Raw genomic sequence first — 13,646 nt, 5'->3', positions numbered from 1 at the left:
GCGCCAGGCAGGCCGGCCCGGGGCCCCCGCCCCCCGAGCCCCCGCCCGATGGGGAACGCTCCGTCCCAAGGCATGTCCCTGTCTCTCTCCTCCCTAATGTGCCTCCATGCTTAAGTGGAAGGTATTTCTGTTTTCTTTGTGTGTTTTCCCCGCGGCCGGGGGCGGGGGCGGCGGCCGGGCCCGGGAGGCGGTGGCCCGCCGGGCGAGGGATGCTCTGGGCGCAGGTGTTGTGGGGGGAGCAGGGGACCGTTGCGAGCCGGGCTTGGGAGGACCAGGATGGGATAGTGCTGGGAGCCGAGGGGGTCAGGGGCTGGCGAAGCTGGAGACAGGGCGAGGAGGGCCCCGCGGTCCCCGGGGGGAGGGGACCTGGGGTTACAATGTAGCGGGGGAGGGGTGAGAGACGGGGGATGGCCAGGAGAGTGGCGGGGAGGGGTCCATCCGTGGTGGAGGTCTGGGATGTTGAGGTGGGAGGAGGAAAGGGATGAAGGGAAGAGCATCGTCCCCGCCTCTGCTCCCAGAATGGGGTGCATTCGCCAGGCTGTTAGTTCTGGACCCTTCGCGCCAGCCCCTTAGGGAAGCAGGGGACCAAGTGCGTTCTGGGGGTTGGTTGTGTTGCCAGGAATACAAGGCTGTATTCCACACCCCACCCCCAGCACCTCGAGGCCCCAGCCTCGGAAACCTCCGAGCCTCCGGAGCAGTTGTAGAAACTGGGGACCTGATCCCTGCTCCGCGGGCGGGTTGGGAGGGCCCTGGGGAGGGAGGGGCCGGAGGAGGGGCTTCTGAATCTTAAACCCTCCCCCTGCAGAGGCCAGAGGGCAAAGGAGGGCGCCCCCAGCTGGGGAGGGCATCCGGGGTGATGAGGAGGTGGGAACTGCAGAGGGCTGGAGGAGCAGAGGGGCGGGGATGGGAGGGGACTTGCCGTAGCCCCCCCTTCCCTCCCACGCACCCCCCTGCTACGTCAGAAGCTCCTGGGCCAGCTCCGAGTCCTGTTGGTGGGGGCAGCAGGATGCTGGTGGCAGTAGAGGGGGCCGGCCGGGTGCCTCCGCAGCTTGGCTGGCAGGGCCCGGCGGGGCGTGTGCGGCTGCTGGTGCGCGCCCCACGCCCCACGCCTCCCCATGCAGCCCTGGCAGTGTCTTCGGCGATTTGCCCTGGCCTGGTGGGAGAGGACCGCGGAGGGTCGCGCCCGCTCTCCCAGGGAGGAAGCTGGACCGAGGGACCCTGGGGGCAGAGGGGAACCAGGTGAGCTGGATCAGCGGTTTAAGCCAGGAGAGCCTGGACTGTCTTTTGCAGCCGCTCAAAAAATACTGGAGGTCCTGCAACCTTCAACTTTGCGGGAAGTGGGGTCCCTAGCTGGGGGTTCCAGGCCCAGCAGAGTGTATTTGGGGTTAAGGGGAAGTGGAGAAACGTAGCAGACATCAGGTCTGAGGGGTCTGACTGATTATTTGGGTGAGGTTTGTGCACTTTGGGGTGGGGTGTTAGGAAACTGACCTCACTCTGGTCATCTTGGTCTGGGTGACCTTGAGCCTACTGCTTTGCTAACAGTGAGCCTCAGTTTCTCTCATTCCCTTCCCTGTCCCTGTGGCTGATCTTAAAAACCTGATGATGTATTTGATGGAGACAGTCACTGTGGAAATCTGAGGCTGTCATCTCTGGTGACAGCTGGGATGATGGTGTTTTTTGGCTTGGCAGTTGGTGTGTGTTTGTATGTGGGGGGCAGCTGTGGCATATGAGTTTGGAGATTGGTTGGTTCTGGCTGATGTGGGACACTCTGGGTAAGTGTCCGAGATGGCATTCGCCCAAGAAAGAGTGCTCCAGGCAGGCTGAGAGTTGACAGAGACTTAGCTGATGACCTGCTACAGAAGCAAGAGAGATGGGTGAGGTATCTGGACATAAGGAGAGGGGGCTCTCCACTCAGGCTGCCTGGCACTTAGGCACCAATGGCTGCAAGAGCTAAGGCTTTGCCCTGGCGTCCTGCCACTCTGCCTTTGGGACAAGAGGGTCTTTGTCCAATCCTATTCCCACCCCCAATTCCTGCTCCTTCCTTGATTTCCTCGAGGGCTAGTTCTCTATGATGATCCTAGGGGATAGATGATGGGTCCCCCTTCTGATCCTACCTTGGAGATCTGTCTGGAAGAAACAAATTTGGTCTTAGGGAAGGAGTGGGGAGAGGACCCTCACTGGAAGAAAGGGGAAGAAAGGTCCCTAGAAGAAGCCCTCAGAGGCATGGCTTTTATAGGCTTCTGAAAGGTGAATACTGACCCACCAGAATCTAGTGCCCCTCTTAGTCTTAGTCATATTCTCTCTCTCTCTCTCTCTCTCTCTCTCTCTCTCTCTCTCTCTCTCTCTCTCTCTCTCTCTCTCCATGGACCTACCCCAGAAAAAGGGTTTAATTAGAACCATTGATTCCCTCTTTGGCTGCGGGCATCGATCTCAACCGTGTGGTCAGAACTGGGGGGGGGGCAAGGGTGGCACAGCTGCCGTCTGCCCAGTGCTAACCTTGGCATTCTCTGCCAAAACCTCAGCCCTGGAAGTGCTGAACATTGATGGGGCCAGGCTATCTGAAGCTCCCTACATCTACCCTAGATAGGTCTTGGGGAAAGAAGGGGGGCCTAGCTGAGGGTTGAAATTGCTAGGGGCTGTGTTCAGATAAAAGGAAAGACAATTCATATAGACTGTCCTGAGTAGTGAGCTGAGGGCACAGGAAGAGGCAGCAGTGGTTAGGAGGGGTCCTACCCCAGGAAGTCTGGAGGAATGGAGGGGTCCTACCCCAGGAAGTCTGGAGGAATGGAGGGTCCTACCCCAGGAAGTCTGGAGGAATGGACGGGTCCACAGGAGCCCAGGTTGGTGCAGGGTCCAGGGAAGAATCCAGGGCTGGCCATAAAAGCATCTCTTTCGAGGAATCCTAAGCACTTGTCTCCTAGCCCTGTCAAGGAGATGTTTTTCCTCCATTTATGTCTTCCAGGACAGAGAAGGACAGGGACTGCCCTAGATGCCCAGTTGACCCAGGTCTGGCCTAGTATTGAGCCTAGTTCCCTGACCTGGTGGCCCCTGCCTGGGCACAAGATGCTGAGGGTGAGGCTCCTGGCATCCATAGCTCAGGTCCCTGGGGTTAGGGACTATGGGGACAGGTTGTGTCTGGAGTCCAGGCCTGCCGTGGGTGGGCCGTTGCAGGTGCTTGCTTCAATGAGCCACTCAGGCGCTCTTTGAAGAATCGTTCCCCGGCTTCCCAGGGCCCATTTGAGCAAAGATAATAAAAATCTGGCCGTCAGCGGGTTTGAGGGCTGCACTCCCTTCCCCTTCTTTCATTCTGGGCTCTGAAAAGAGGAGATGAAGGCTTTGGATTTGGCTGAGAAGCAGTGCCTGCCCCTAGGGAAGGAAGGAAGGAGGTGGGAGGGAGGGAGGGAGGGTGGGCCAGCTTCCTGGCAGCCAGTGATGGGCAGAGGGGCAGAGGCATGGTCCCCAGCCCGTCCTGACACCCTAGCACCCCAGTGGCAGGGCTCCATACCCATATCTAGGCTCTAGCAGAATCCTCCAGGCCCCTGAGGCCCTGAGTATCCCTCTGCCCTGCAGTTCCCAAAATCTCCTGGTCCCCTCAGGCTCCCATCTCTCCTCTCCACCAGTCTCCCACTTCCCTCCCACTCCCACTCTTTTTCCTGCCCCTCCTCCAACTGCCTGTCTTCCCCTTTTTCTCCTTCAATGGTCTTCTTGCTCCCTAGCTCGCTTGCCCTGAGGGCCCTTCCCCTCTGTGTGTCTCCCCTGCCCTAGCATCAGCTTGCTTTCTAGGACTGAGTGGAAGGTTGCTACCGGGAGATAGGAGAGCAGCCACAGAGCAGCCACAGCCGCAGCCTTAGAAGGGAAGGGATGGGTCAGGTAGGCTGACTATGAGGGGCTGTCAGGTGCCATCGCTATCAGAGTGCAAGCTGGAGGGGCTGCTGTGCACTTAAAAGGACACACACTCCACATATACAGTGTGTGTGTGTGTTGGTGCGGGCCCCCCCAACACCCCCCCCCCCGCACACTTTAAGCGCCTTCTGACCTTTACTTCCCCAAGGGATTTCTGTTGCCAAGCACCTCTGGTACCTGGAGGTAGTTTTGTCATGCAGCTAGATGTGCCTTCCAGACCATCTCCACGCTCCAGGGAGGGGGCAGGGATCCAGGAAGCTGATGGCTCCATGCCTTAACCTCTGATAGGCTTGCCTGGAGCCCCAACCAGGTCCTGGCCACTTTCCTCTGGTATAAACTGCCCACTCCCCACCATCACAGAAAAAACACTGGACTGAGTCTAAAGCCCTGGACTTTAGGACCCAGGTTTCTGTGTGACCTTGAGCAAGTCCCTTCCCAGCCTAGCTTCCTTCCTCACCTGAAATGAGGGTGTGGGGCTGGATGATCTCCAAGGTCTCTTCTGACATTCCAGTGATGTTGTGTCTCTCTTCTGTGATTTGCATATGCTTTGCATATATTAATAGTGCCTGCTTGCAGGGGAAGGGAACCACTAACACTGGCCCGGAGTCCCGCCTATCCATCTTGCTCCCCTCATCCATTGGCCAGATCCCATGGCTCCAGTTTCCTAGAGGGTGGGAGCTGAGCACCCAGAAATGTGGGTCTGGCTCCTACCTCTCTTGTCTCTCTGTGCTGAGGCAGGGTGGAGGGATGGCTTGGTAGAGGGGATCCTGAAGGGTCAGGCAGGGGATGTGGGGTGTGAGGTCCCTAGAGATGCCTGTGGCCACCCATATGCTGGGTGCTTCGCTTGGTGCACTCAGCCCTTCTGACTTCAGCTCTGGCCACAGTGCACAGCAGGGTCTGTCCTGTTGAGTCCTTGCATACTCCTGCTCAGGGCCCTAGATTCTAGGCATGAAGGATGAATTTGAGCCTCAAAAATGGAGGCTCAGAGAGAGGAGGTCACTCCCTGCCTAGCCAAAGACCAAAGGGAAGTGGAGGACCTGAGACCCCCGCCCCCCACTCCCCGGTCTGCCCAGCTTGGTTTTTTGGGACTTCCTCAGGCCCTCCTTGCTACCCCATGTGCTCCATACCTGGCACAGGCAGGGCCCTGGACCCCTTATTCTTGTCATGGCTTCTTTCATGTACATGTCCCCTGTTACCTGAAGCAAGGCTGGTGGCCCAGAGAAGATAGTGTGAGGCCACCAAGTCACAATGGCAGTCTCTGAAGGGAAAAACTAAGCTCTAAGTCCTAAGGTGGACTTAGGAAATGCAGCAGTTAGAACAAGGTTAGATGTAGTCTTAGGGAAGCACTGTCCTTGGAGGCAGATTAGTTTCTGATCATGGAGTAGCAAAGAATACATGAGATAACACATTTATTAAAAACCAGCACAGTGCCTGACCTATAATCAACAAACTGGGGTACTAGGGAGGGCAGAGATTTCTGCCAGCCTGTGACTGGGCTTTGGAGAAGAGGACATTAGATGGTCAGTACTTAGAAGAGCTATTTCTCCCATACTCAGGCTGCTTCGCCTGCCCTTCTCCCCCCACGCACACACCGGGCTCAGGGCCAGCCGCTGGGACGCCCTGCCCTGGTCCTTCCTGCTGGCGTGGGCAAGAAGCAGGGTGTGGAGGCAGGAAGGCCTGCTCTGCTCCTCTCCCCTTGTCTCTACATAGGACAGCTTGAGAGGAAACAGGCCCACGCTGCAGCAGGAAGAATCGAGGTCAGATAGGAAGAAACACTTCCCAGAGTGTGAGGGGTTCAAAGTGTGGGTATAGGAGCACACATAGCTAGTCTAGTACCTAGGGGCAGTGGACTGATTAGCATGACCTTCCAATTCCTGCCCTCTTCCAGAAGGTGACTCTTGTGAGTGACAGAGGGGTCATGAGCCGTGGAACATAAAGAAGCAATGGGAAATTCTTTTTGTTCCCCAGGACCAAGGTAAAGCACAAGTTAAAGAACTCCCTTAGAGTGGTTCTCCTGCTGCTGTGTGACCTTGCCAACTTTGTTGTCCCCTCTGGTCTTTAGTGTCTTTGGTATAAGTAGAGAAGTTAGGACCAAAGGGTTTTAAGCTTCTTGCCAACTGCCCAAGATCCTCCCCGCCTCCTTTCCCTGGAGTTGTCACATGAAGGATAGGGAGAATAATTCCCAGCTTCAGCTGAGCCAGGAGAAGTGGAGCCAGGCCAAGAGACTTCAGCACACACACATGCACACACCCGAGACTTACAAACAGCAGCTCACCACTCCTGGCCTGAAGATACACCTTACTGTCTACATCTGGCCTCCAGCCTAGGGGATGGGAAGGCAGTGACTGGAGGCTCCTGCCAGTCTCTGAATCATCAGTTTTCTTCCCACCCTAGCAAACCTGGCTTGGTTGCACTCTGTTCCAGCTAAGAACCAAAATCTGGTCCGTGTTTTTCTTCATGCAGCAGGTTCAGCAGGTGGCTGGGCTATGTGGTCACTTCACCCAGGTTCTCAGCACCTTGGCCAGCAGATTCAACTGCTAGAAAGACCCGAGATGGAGTACCCCAAACCCAAAGAGGAGTTGGGTTCTTCCGGGCCTGTCCTCTCCTCCACCTGGCTCCTTCACCCATCCCTGTGTCTGCTCTCCACCCGAGTCACCTCTGTATGTGTATGTGTGTGTGTGTGTGTGTGTGTGTGTGTGTGTGTGTGTGTGTATGAGTGTGTCCTGGTCTCCTCTACCCTAGGTCATTTGATAATTGCTGAGGTGGCTGGTGTCTATGCAGAATTAAGAATTAAGATCCCAGTTCCCTGAGAGGTGTCCACAGCTCACTGCAGACCTTGGCAGACACAGACTCTCATTGTGGACCTCAGACCTGCTTCTCCCCATCCTGGGACCCCTGGTAGATCAAATAGGAAGGGGCATTTTAGGGCCTTCCCAGCTGCTACTGACAACAGGAGCTCCAAGAAGGTGCTCCCAGATAGCTGAAGTCACCCACCTGGCAAGCTTAGGAAACTGTGGACCCACCCAGCCTGAGTCGATGGCTCATCCATTGCACTTGTCCCATGGCAGCCCAGGGTCAACCAGTTGCCTCCCAGTCTAGGATAAGGTAGGAAGACTATGAATAAATATCTCACCTGGAGTATGTAATGGACAGAGATTCAATTTTAGGCAGAACTTCTCTGATATTGAAGACTGGGAAGACTGGCTAGGAGGATGTTCTGGGCCCAGCTCAGCCTTTGGGGTCAGATGGCTCACTGGGACTCTCATGGGGCAAATTGCTTTACCTCCCTGAAGCTGTCTCCTCATCTGCAACCTAGGGTATTCACAGTGCTTCCTAACAAAGTGAGCTCTTGGATCCAGTGAGGGAACAGGGGGAACTGGGAAGAGCATGTGTAGAAACCTTCATGAAGCTTCTGAGACCCAGAGGGCTGGGCTCAGGGGAGGGTGGTAAGAAGGGACTGGGGTGGTGGTGCGTGCATGACTGTTATCCCAGCTCTAGGGAAGATGGATTAGGAGATCAAGGCCATCCTGGGCTACATAACATCCTCCCCCCCCAAAAGAAGGGACTTGGGGCTCTGAGTCTCTGAGTCTTCCTTTCTACCTTGGGTTCCTTAGTCTATTCATCTGTTTGTCCACCCCTCTTGCTGCCCGCATCCACTGGGGGGCAGGATCGCCTGTGTGCTCTTGCTTCTTTCTCAGCAGTCTGTCCACATCTGGGCACAGCAGCTGCTTCTCCCCAGGGTGTCTACGCGTCGGGTAATCTTTGGGAAAATTGGAACCATGAGATTGGCAGGGGGCTCAGAGAGCTCCAGCAGCCAACCACACGTGACATGCGTGTGGATGGGCCTGGGCCAGCCAAGTAAGGGCTGTGTCCTGTGCTTGCCCAGGCTGCACTGTCTTCAGACAGGAAGGGGCTTCATGCCATGGGCCCCATGGAAAGGCCATAGGTAGCATCTGTAACATGAGGGGTATGGGGTAGATTTAGGAAGAACTTCCTGTGCAGGGTGAGAGGAGGGTATGGGAACCCTGCCTTGTGCAGGAGCTAGGGGGAGGGCCTCAGGCAGGTACGGGGAGGGGTCTTTTTCTCCTGCAGGCTGTGCAATGCCTGTCTCTATTAGCAGGAAGCAGAACATTCCTGGCTGGGGGGGGTGGACAGATTGGGATGCGGGGTGTCACTCAAGCTGGGAGAAGGCAGTCAGCTGTTGGTAGGTCCCTATGACCTTGGCCCATTACCTCCCCAAATATTTGAAGTGGATGGGGGCAGCACATGGACCCTCATTGGTGCTGCATTTAGGGTGTTAGATGGGTACCCCAGTCAGGAGTCTGTCCCCCTTCCCAGGAAGAAGACCATGGCTGTCAGTGTGTCCAGGGGTCTTGGCTCTGGGGACCCCATGCATTCCGTGTTGTCCTGTCTATTGTCTTGTCTGTCCCTTAGGGGTGTCTCTGTTCCCTCAGTCCCCACCTTTCCTCCAGTCCCTGGTCTCTACCTTGGGGGGTGGTGGTCCTCACATCCTGATGATCCCCAAAGGGACAGCTCCTAAGGCTCTGCCTTGCCCCTCCCCACTCCCCTGGCCTGCCCCCTTGCCCAACATTCATTCATTTCCTCCTTTCCTGTCCCTCACCCAGGGCTCCAGCGAGCGGCGGGAGGGAAGCCGGCAGGACTCTGTTCCCTCTGTTTAAAGTCTCCAGGTTAGTAAGCCAGGAGGGAGCCCATACTAGTCAGTGTTCTCCCCATTGTGCACAGCTATCCGGGAGGGCTGTCCCTAGGGGGGCCAGGCCTTTGTCAAGGGGAGGGGACAGCAGGTCCTCATGCTGGGGAGGGCGCCTTGCCTGGTAGAAATGTGTCTGTGTGTGCACGTGTGCATGTGAGTGTGCGTGTGCAAGCACGCAGGCATGTACATACGTGTCTGTCCCATGGGCTGGGGATGGGCTAGAAGCAGGCCACCTCCGCCAAGGGGTGTGTGGTTATTCAGTCCATGCTTCAATGTTCCCTTCACTCTGGAGAGCCATTGAATGCATCCCCTGGCCAGCACAGGCTGTGGAGGCCACAAGAATGAGACCCAGCCAGGCCAGACCCTCCCACCCTGCCTGGCTGGTGCTGCCTGGAGGTGGGGGGAAGACATGTGAGGGCAGGTGCCAAGTAACATCAGCCTGACCTCTAGCTATGACATCCATCTCCCACTCCAGTGATGTCATTCCACTGACACCTTGTTGGCCTGGCCTGATCATGCTGGTAACTCCTTTGTATGGTACATTCCTGTAGTGTGTCCAGTAGTGCCCCTCACATAGTCACCCTTCAGTGACTCAAGCTTCAAGCCCCTGGTGGCTGTGAGCAGCACTGTTAGGCATTGTTAAGGCCATCTGGAGCCCCAGCTAAGGGTCCTCCTTCTGAATCCAGAGCCAGCAGTTCAGAGAACTGAGAGCCAGGGTAGCCTAGGTTCGAATCCCCATATAAGCCAATTGCAGCTGTGTGGCCTAGAACAAGTGCCTTTAACTCTCTGAGCTTTGTTGTTCTGGCCTGTGGATTCCAGTGAGACTGACCAGTTGGCAGGCTGTGGAGACGAGGGAGAGACAGTGAACTATAGGAGCTTTGTCTGAGCAGGGTGGCCTGACAGTGAATTCCCTTTCAGTACCCTGCCCATCCCTGGGCAACCTGTGTCAGGGAACTATGTGGTGCTGCCCACTTCCTCCAGGGGAAAAGCACTGTGGAGCCAGTCCTGGAGGTGACTCTGTGTCCTCTGGCACCCCCTTGAGCCCCAACCCAGGTGGGCAGCAAGGGATGGGGAAGCAGCCCTCTTTGCTGCTGCCGCCTGAGACAATCTGTTCATTTGTCTGCCTCTTAATTAAAATTACCGTTTCCCTAAAAGAGCAGCCGTGTTCCTGCCCTCCCCAAGCCTTGGCTACTTTCAGAGAAGATAAGGAGAAGCTGGCACTCAGAGCAGCCCTTTCTTTCCCTAGGCCCTCTAGTGATGAGGGTCATCCCCTCTCCTCAGCCAATAGCAAGCAGGTCCTGTGGAGGAGACCTGGGGCTCAATGTCTTCTCTTTCACCTACTTTTTTTCTGGGATGCCTCCAGTGATGGAAAGCTCACTATCTTCCAAGACTTACTTGCTGCATTCATAGAAAGGTGTCCTGCTTTATCCCTGAACAAAAGATATGGATGGACTTTGGAAAGTGTATGGTCATTGTTCGAATGCTGTGGGGTGGGAGCGAGGGCAGCCAGGGCTCAGTTCTGACTGGAGACCCCCTGGCTTCAGATAGAAGAGCCCCATGCCCCTGGGGGCTCTGAGAGGATGAGGGACTAGGGGGCTGCAAGCATGTGGGGTGCAGTTATTCTCTGCTGAATTCTGGAGAAAAATTATGGCTGATGTGAAATGTGTTTGTTGTGCATGCTCTGGGAGGTGCCCACTGGCTTAAGCTCTGTGCTGCAGTGTTGAAGCTGATGGTGATATCTTTGATGGGGGACAAGACAGAGATCACAGGAGGCTAAGCAACATGCTCAGAGTCACACAGGTGACCCCAGGCTCCAGCCCAGTAGCTCCAGATCTGCCCCTCTCCCTTGATCCTGCCTTCCTCCCAAAGTCTGTCTTGAGTCTAGCCTCTATTCCTTATCTGTCTGGACAGTGCAGGGGCACCTTCTCTTCAGTTTCTGTAAGTAGCACTCCTTGGGAGTCCCCAGTCTTGAGCTGAGGCTCATGTCCCCTCCCCCGATTCCTACTCCTTCTGAGATGTTTTTACGGTGGCCAAGTAGGGGTATAACCAGCTTTTCAGACCTGGTTTTCTTCTCTATGAACTGGGGCTTCTGTGGCTTCTCTTCTGGGACTGCTTGGTGTACTTATGGGCATGTAGTCAATCAACAAGCAATCAGCCCATGAATACAATGTGCCAGGCAATGTGGAAGTGCTGGAATGGATGAAATGGTTCATCAGGACAATGCAGACTTCTTTTGTGACCTCTCCCCACTGTCTTAACTGGCTCCTCTGACCACCTCTTGGCTGGGGGACCCTTGTGTTAAGAAACTACTCTGAATAGCAGGGACACCTAGGTAGCAGTGGCCACCTAGGGGGTATGCACTGCTCACCTGTGGGAAGATAAAAGGACCCTTACCCAGAACACCCCTCCTGCTCAGCCTCAGGCTGGCCCCAGCAGCCTGTGATGGCAACATGGTGACAGGTGCTGAGCTCCAGAGATGACAGCACTGCTCATTCCCCCATAATTACCATCTGATGAGACGCCAGAATTAGCCACCGCGTGAGCACGGGCAGAGCAGACACGGGCACAGTGAGGGAAGTGGCTGGGGGTGGGGAGCCGTACCTCTCCTTCCAAGCCATATGGGGCTCTGGGCAGCAGGATAGGCACAGTACTGGGAGAAGGAAGTAGGTTAGAAAGAAGAAGCACTGTGTGGTTAATGTGTGTCAGATGTCCAGTGATTTGTGGTTTCCTAGTCCTCCAGGTGGTCAGGCATGTCCTGGAGATGGCTGACATCTAGACAGGGTCCCTGGGGCCCAGGCCACTGGCCAGAGACTCACAGGCAGGACAGCTGCCCACTCGGACTCTGGGGACATGCTTGTGGGTCTGTACCTTGACTCCACCTTGCTAGGCTATGAGGAGCATTTGGGTGATCACAGAGATGGAGGCCTCTTACCTGGATAACCAGATCAGGTCCCAGACAGATGGACAGGTCTGGAGAAGCAAGCAAGAAGAGTGAGGGGCCCCTGAGGCCCAAGGTGGGGTTGTGTGATCCTCAGGAGTTGGTCCCTAAGCTGGGCAGTCTTATGGAGATGCCAGCTGGCAGAGGTGTTTTTGTATTAGAAGCAAGAGGCAGGTCATAGGATACATTGCTCAGACGTGGTCTGGACCATTGGAGCAGTTCTGAAGGATACCAGCTATGAGGGATGATACCAGGGGTCTTGTCCCACTAAGGGGAGTGTGGAAGCCAGAGCATCCAGGGAGGACCCAAGAAGGAAGGTGCAGAGTCCCCCCAAAGAAAAGGTCATAACCCCCCATGTCTTGATGAGGGTCTAGGCTCTCATCCCAACTCAGGAAGGAGGAGCCCCCATAGTACTGATACCTTGGCGGTAGTGAGATCTCCATTCTTGGAGACAGCCAAGCCTGGCTACTGGGACTGGTTCACAGGGAGCATTTGTGGTTCTATCTGCCGCAGCCTGGGGCTGGATGGAGGTGGCTCTGTGCCTACAAGAAGAGAATTCTTAGAAACTCTTCTCTTCTACAAGAAGAGAATTCTTAGAAACTCATCGGGCCCTTTTTAGCCTGGGCTCTGGGCTCCTCAAATGCTCTGCTGGCTGCTCTCTTCCTACCCTCTCATCTCCATCCCTCACCCTAGCTCTAGAGGACCAGGCCTCCAGTCAGAGGACCATAGGCAGGTGGGTTGTGTGAATGTTCATTTCTTAGGGAATTAGACAGACAGGCTGTGGCTGCTTTGGCCCAAGGGTGGAGATAAAGATTCAGGGTTGATGTGGTGACTGAGTGAATGTTCATTTCTTAGGGAATTAGACAGACAGGCTGTGGCTGCTTTGGCCCAAGGGTGGAGATAAAGATTCAGGGTTGATGTGGTGACTGAATCTACATTGGGGTCTCAGAGGTATCAGAAAGGAGGATGGGAACCTACCACTGAAAGCAGGTGTCTCCATTCACACATGCTACCTTGGGCAAGTCACCTTTCCTGGGCCTCGGTTTCCCTACCTGTACTGTGCAGAGAGCAACCTCTCAAAGTTATTGTGAGAATTAAATGATTGATGGCTACACGTGCTCTTTGAAGATTCTGAAACTGGGGCTGCATGATTGGTACTTTGGCTGTTGTGAGGTCTCCATTCCCAGAAGCTGGGGTGACCATCTGCCTCACCCTACACCCTAGAGGAGGGACTGAGCACCTGCAGCATCAGTACTAAGACCTGAGGTGCCTAAATCCCAAGAGAGACCCCAGCCTCGGCATTGTCTCCTTGCTTAGGTGTCTGCCAGAGCTGGGGGTCTATTTCAGGTCTATTTTGCAGTTCTAAACAGACCAGATATTTGGAGAACTTGGGGAGGGCTTCAGAAGCTGCCTCTGTGAGACCCCCATTGCCTTTTGTTTCATTGTTGAGACATAGTCTCATGTACTCTAGGCTGGCCTTGAACTTCCTGTGTAGCCAAAGATGACCTTGAACTTTTTTTTAATAGTATTGTTATTCTTTGAGAATTTCATGCAATACTTTCTAAAAATCAATTATTTATTTATTTATTTATTTATTTATTTATTTATTTATTTATTTATTTTTGGTCTTTTTGAGACAGTGTCTCCCTGTAGCCCTAGATGGCTTGGAACTCACTATGTAGACCAAGCTGGCTTGAACTCACAGAGATCTGCCTGCCTCTGCTTCCCAAGCACTGGGATTAAAGGTGTGCACCACCATATCTGGCCTTATTTATTAATTTTATTTTATGTGTATGAATATATTACCTGCGTGTATGTAAGTGCACCCATGTTGTACAATGCCCTCAGAACTCAGAAGAGGGCATCAGGTCCCCTGGAACTGGAGTTATAGACAGTTATTAGCCACCATGTGGGTTCTGGGAACCCAGGTCCTCTGCAAGAGCAGCCAGTGCTCTTAACTGCTGAGCTATCTCTCTAGCCCCTCATGCAATGAATTTTTAAAAATATTTGTTTGTTTAATCATTTTATGAATATGTGTGTGCCTACCTGTGCGTATGTATACCACATGCAACCAGTGCCTACTTAGGCGAGAAG

The 13,646-nt window shown here is 54.7% G+C and overlaps 1 protein-coding gene across 9 annotated transcripts in view; it reads left to right on the top strand.

Annotated features, from left to right (window-relative positions):
• Positions 1–1,026: 1,026 nt before the first annotated feature.
• Positions 1,027–13,646, top strand: part of Srcin1 (SRC kinase signaling inhibitor 1) — a 64,302-nt gene continuing 51,682 nt past the window's right edge. For all 9 annotated transcript variants that reach the window (XM_017801154.1, XM_008845265.2, XM_017801152.1 and 6 more), the window contains exon 1: positions 1,027–1,239. In XM_017801154.1, the coding sequence (XP_017656643.1) occupies positions 1,116–1,239 (124 nt within the window). In that variant the 5' untranslated portion in view covers positions 1,027–1,115. The remainder of the gene's footprint in view (positions 1,240–13,646) is intronic.

The sequence above is a fragment of the Nannospalax galili genome, unplaced genomic scaffold (assembly GCF_000622305.1).
Source record: "Nannospalax galili isolate Female #2095 unplaced genomic scaffold, S.galili_v1.0 scaffold1382, whole genome shotgun sequence".
NCBI classification, from domain to species: domain Eukaryota; kingdom Metazoa; phylum Chordata; class Mammalia; order Rodentia; family Spalacidae; genus Nannospalax; species Nannospalax galili.
The sequence above is the reverse complement of the archived record's forward strand: the minus strand, read 5'-3'. Positions and strand labels throughout refer to the sequence as shown.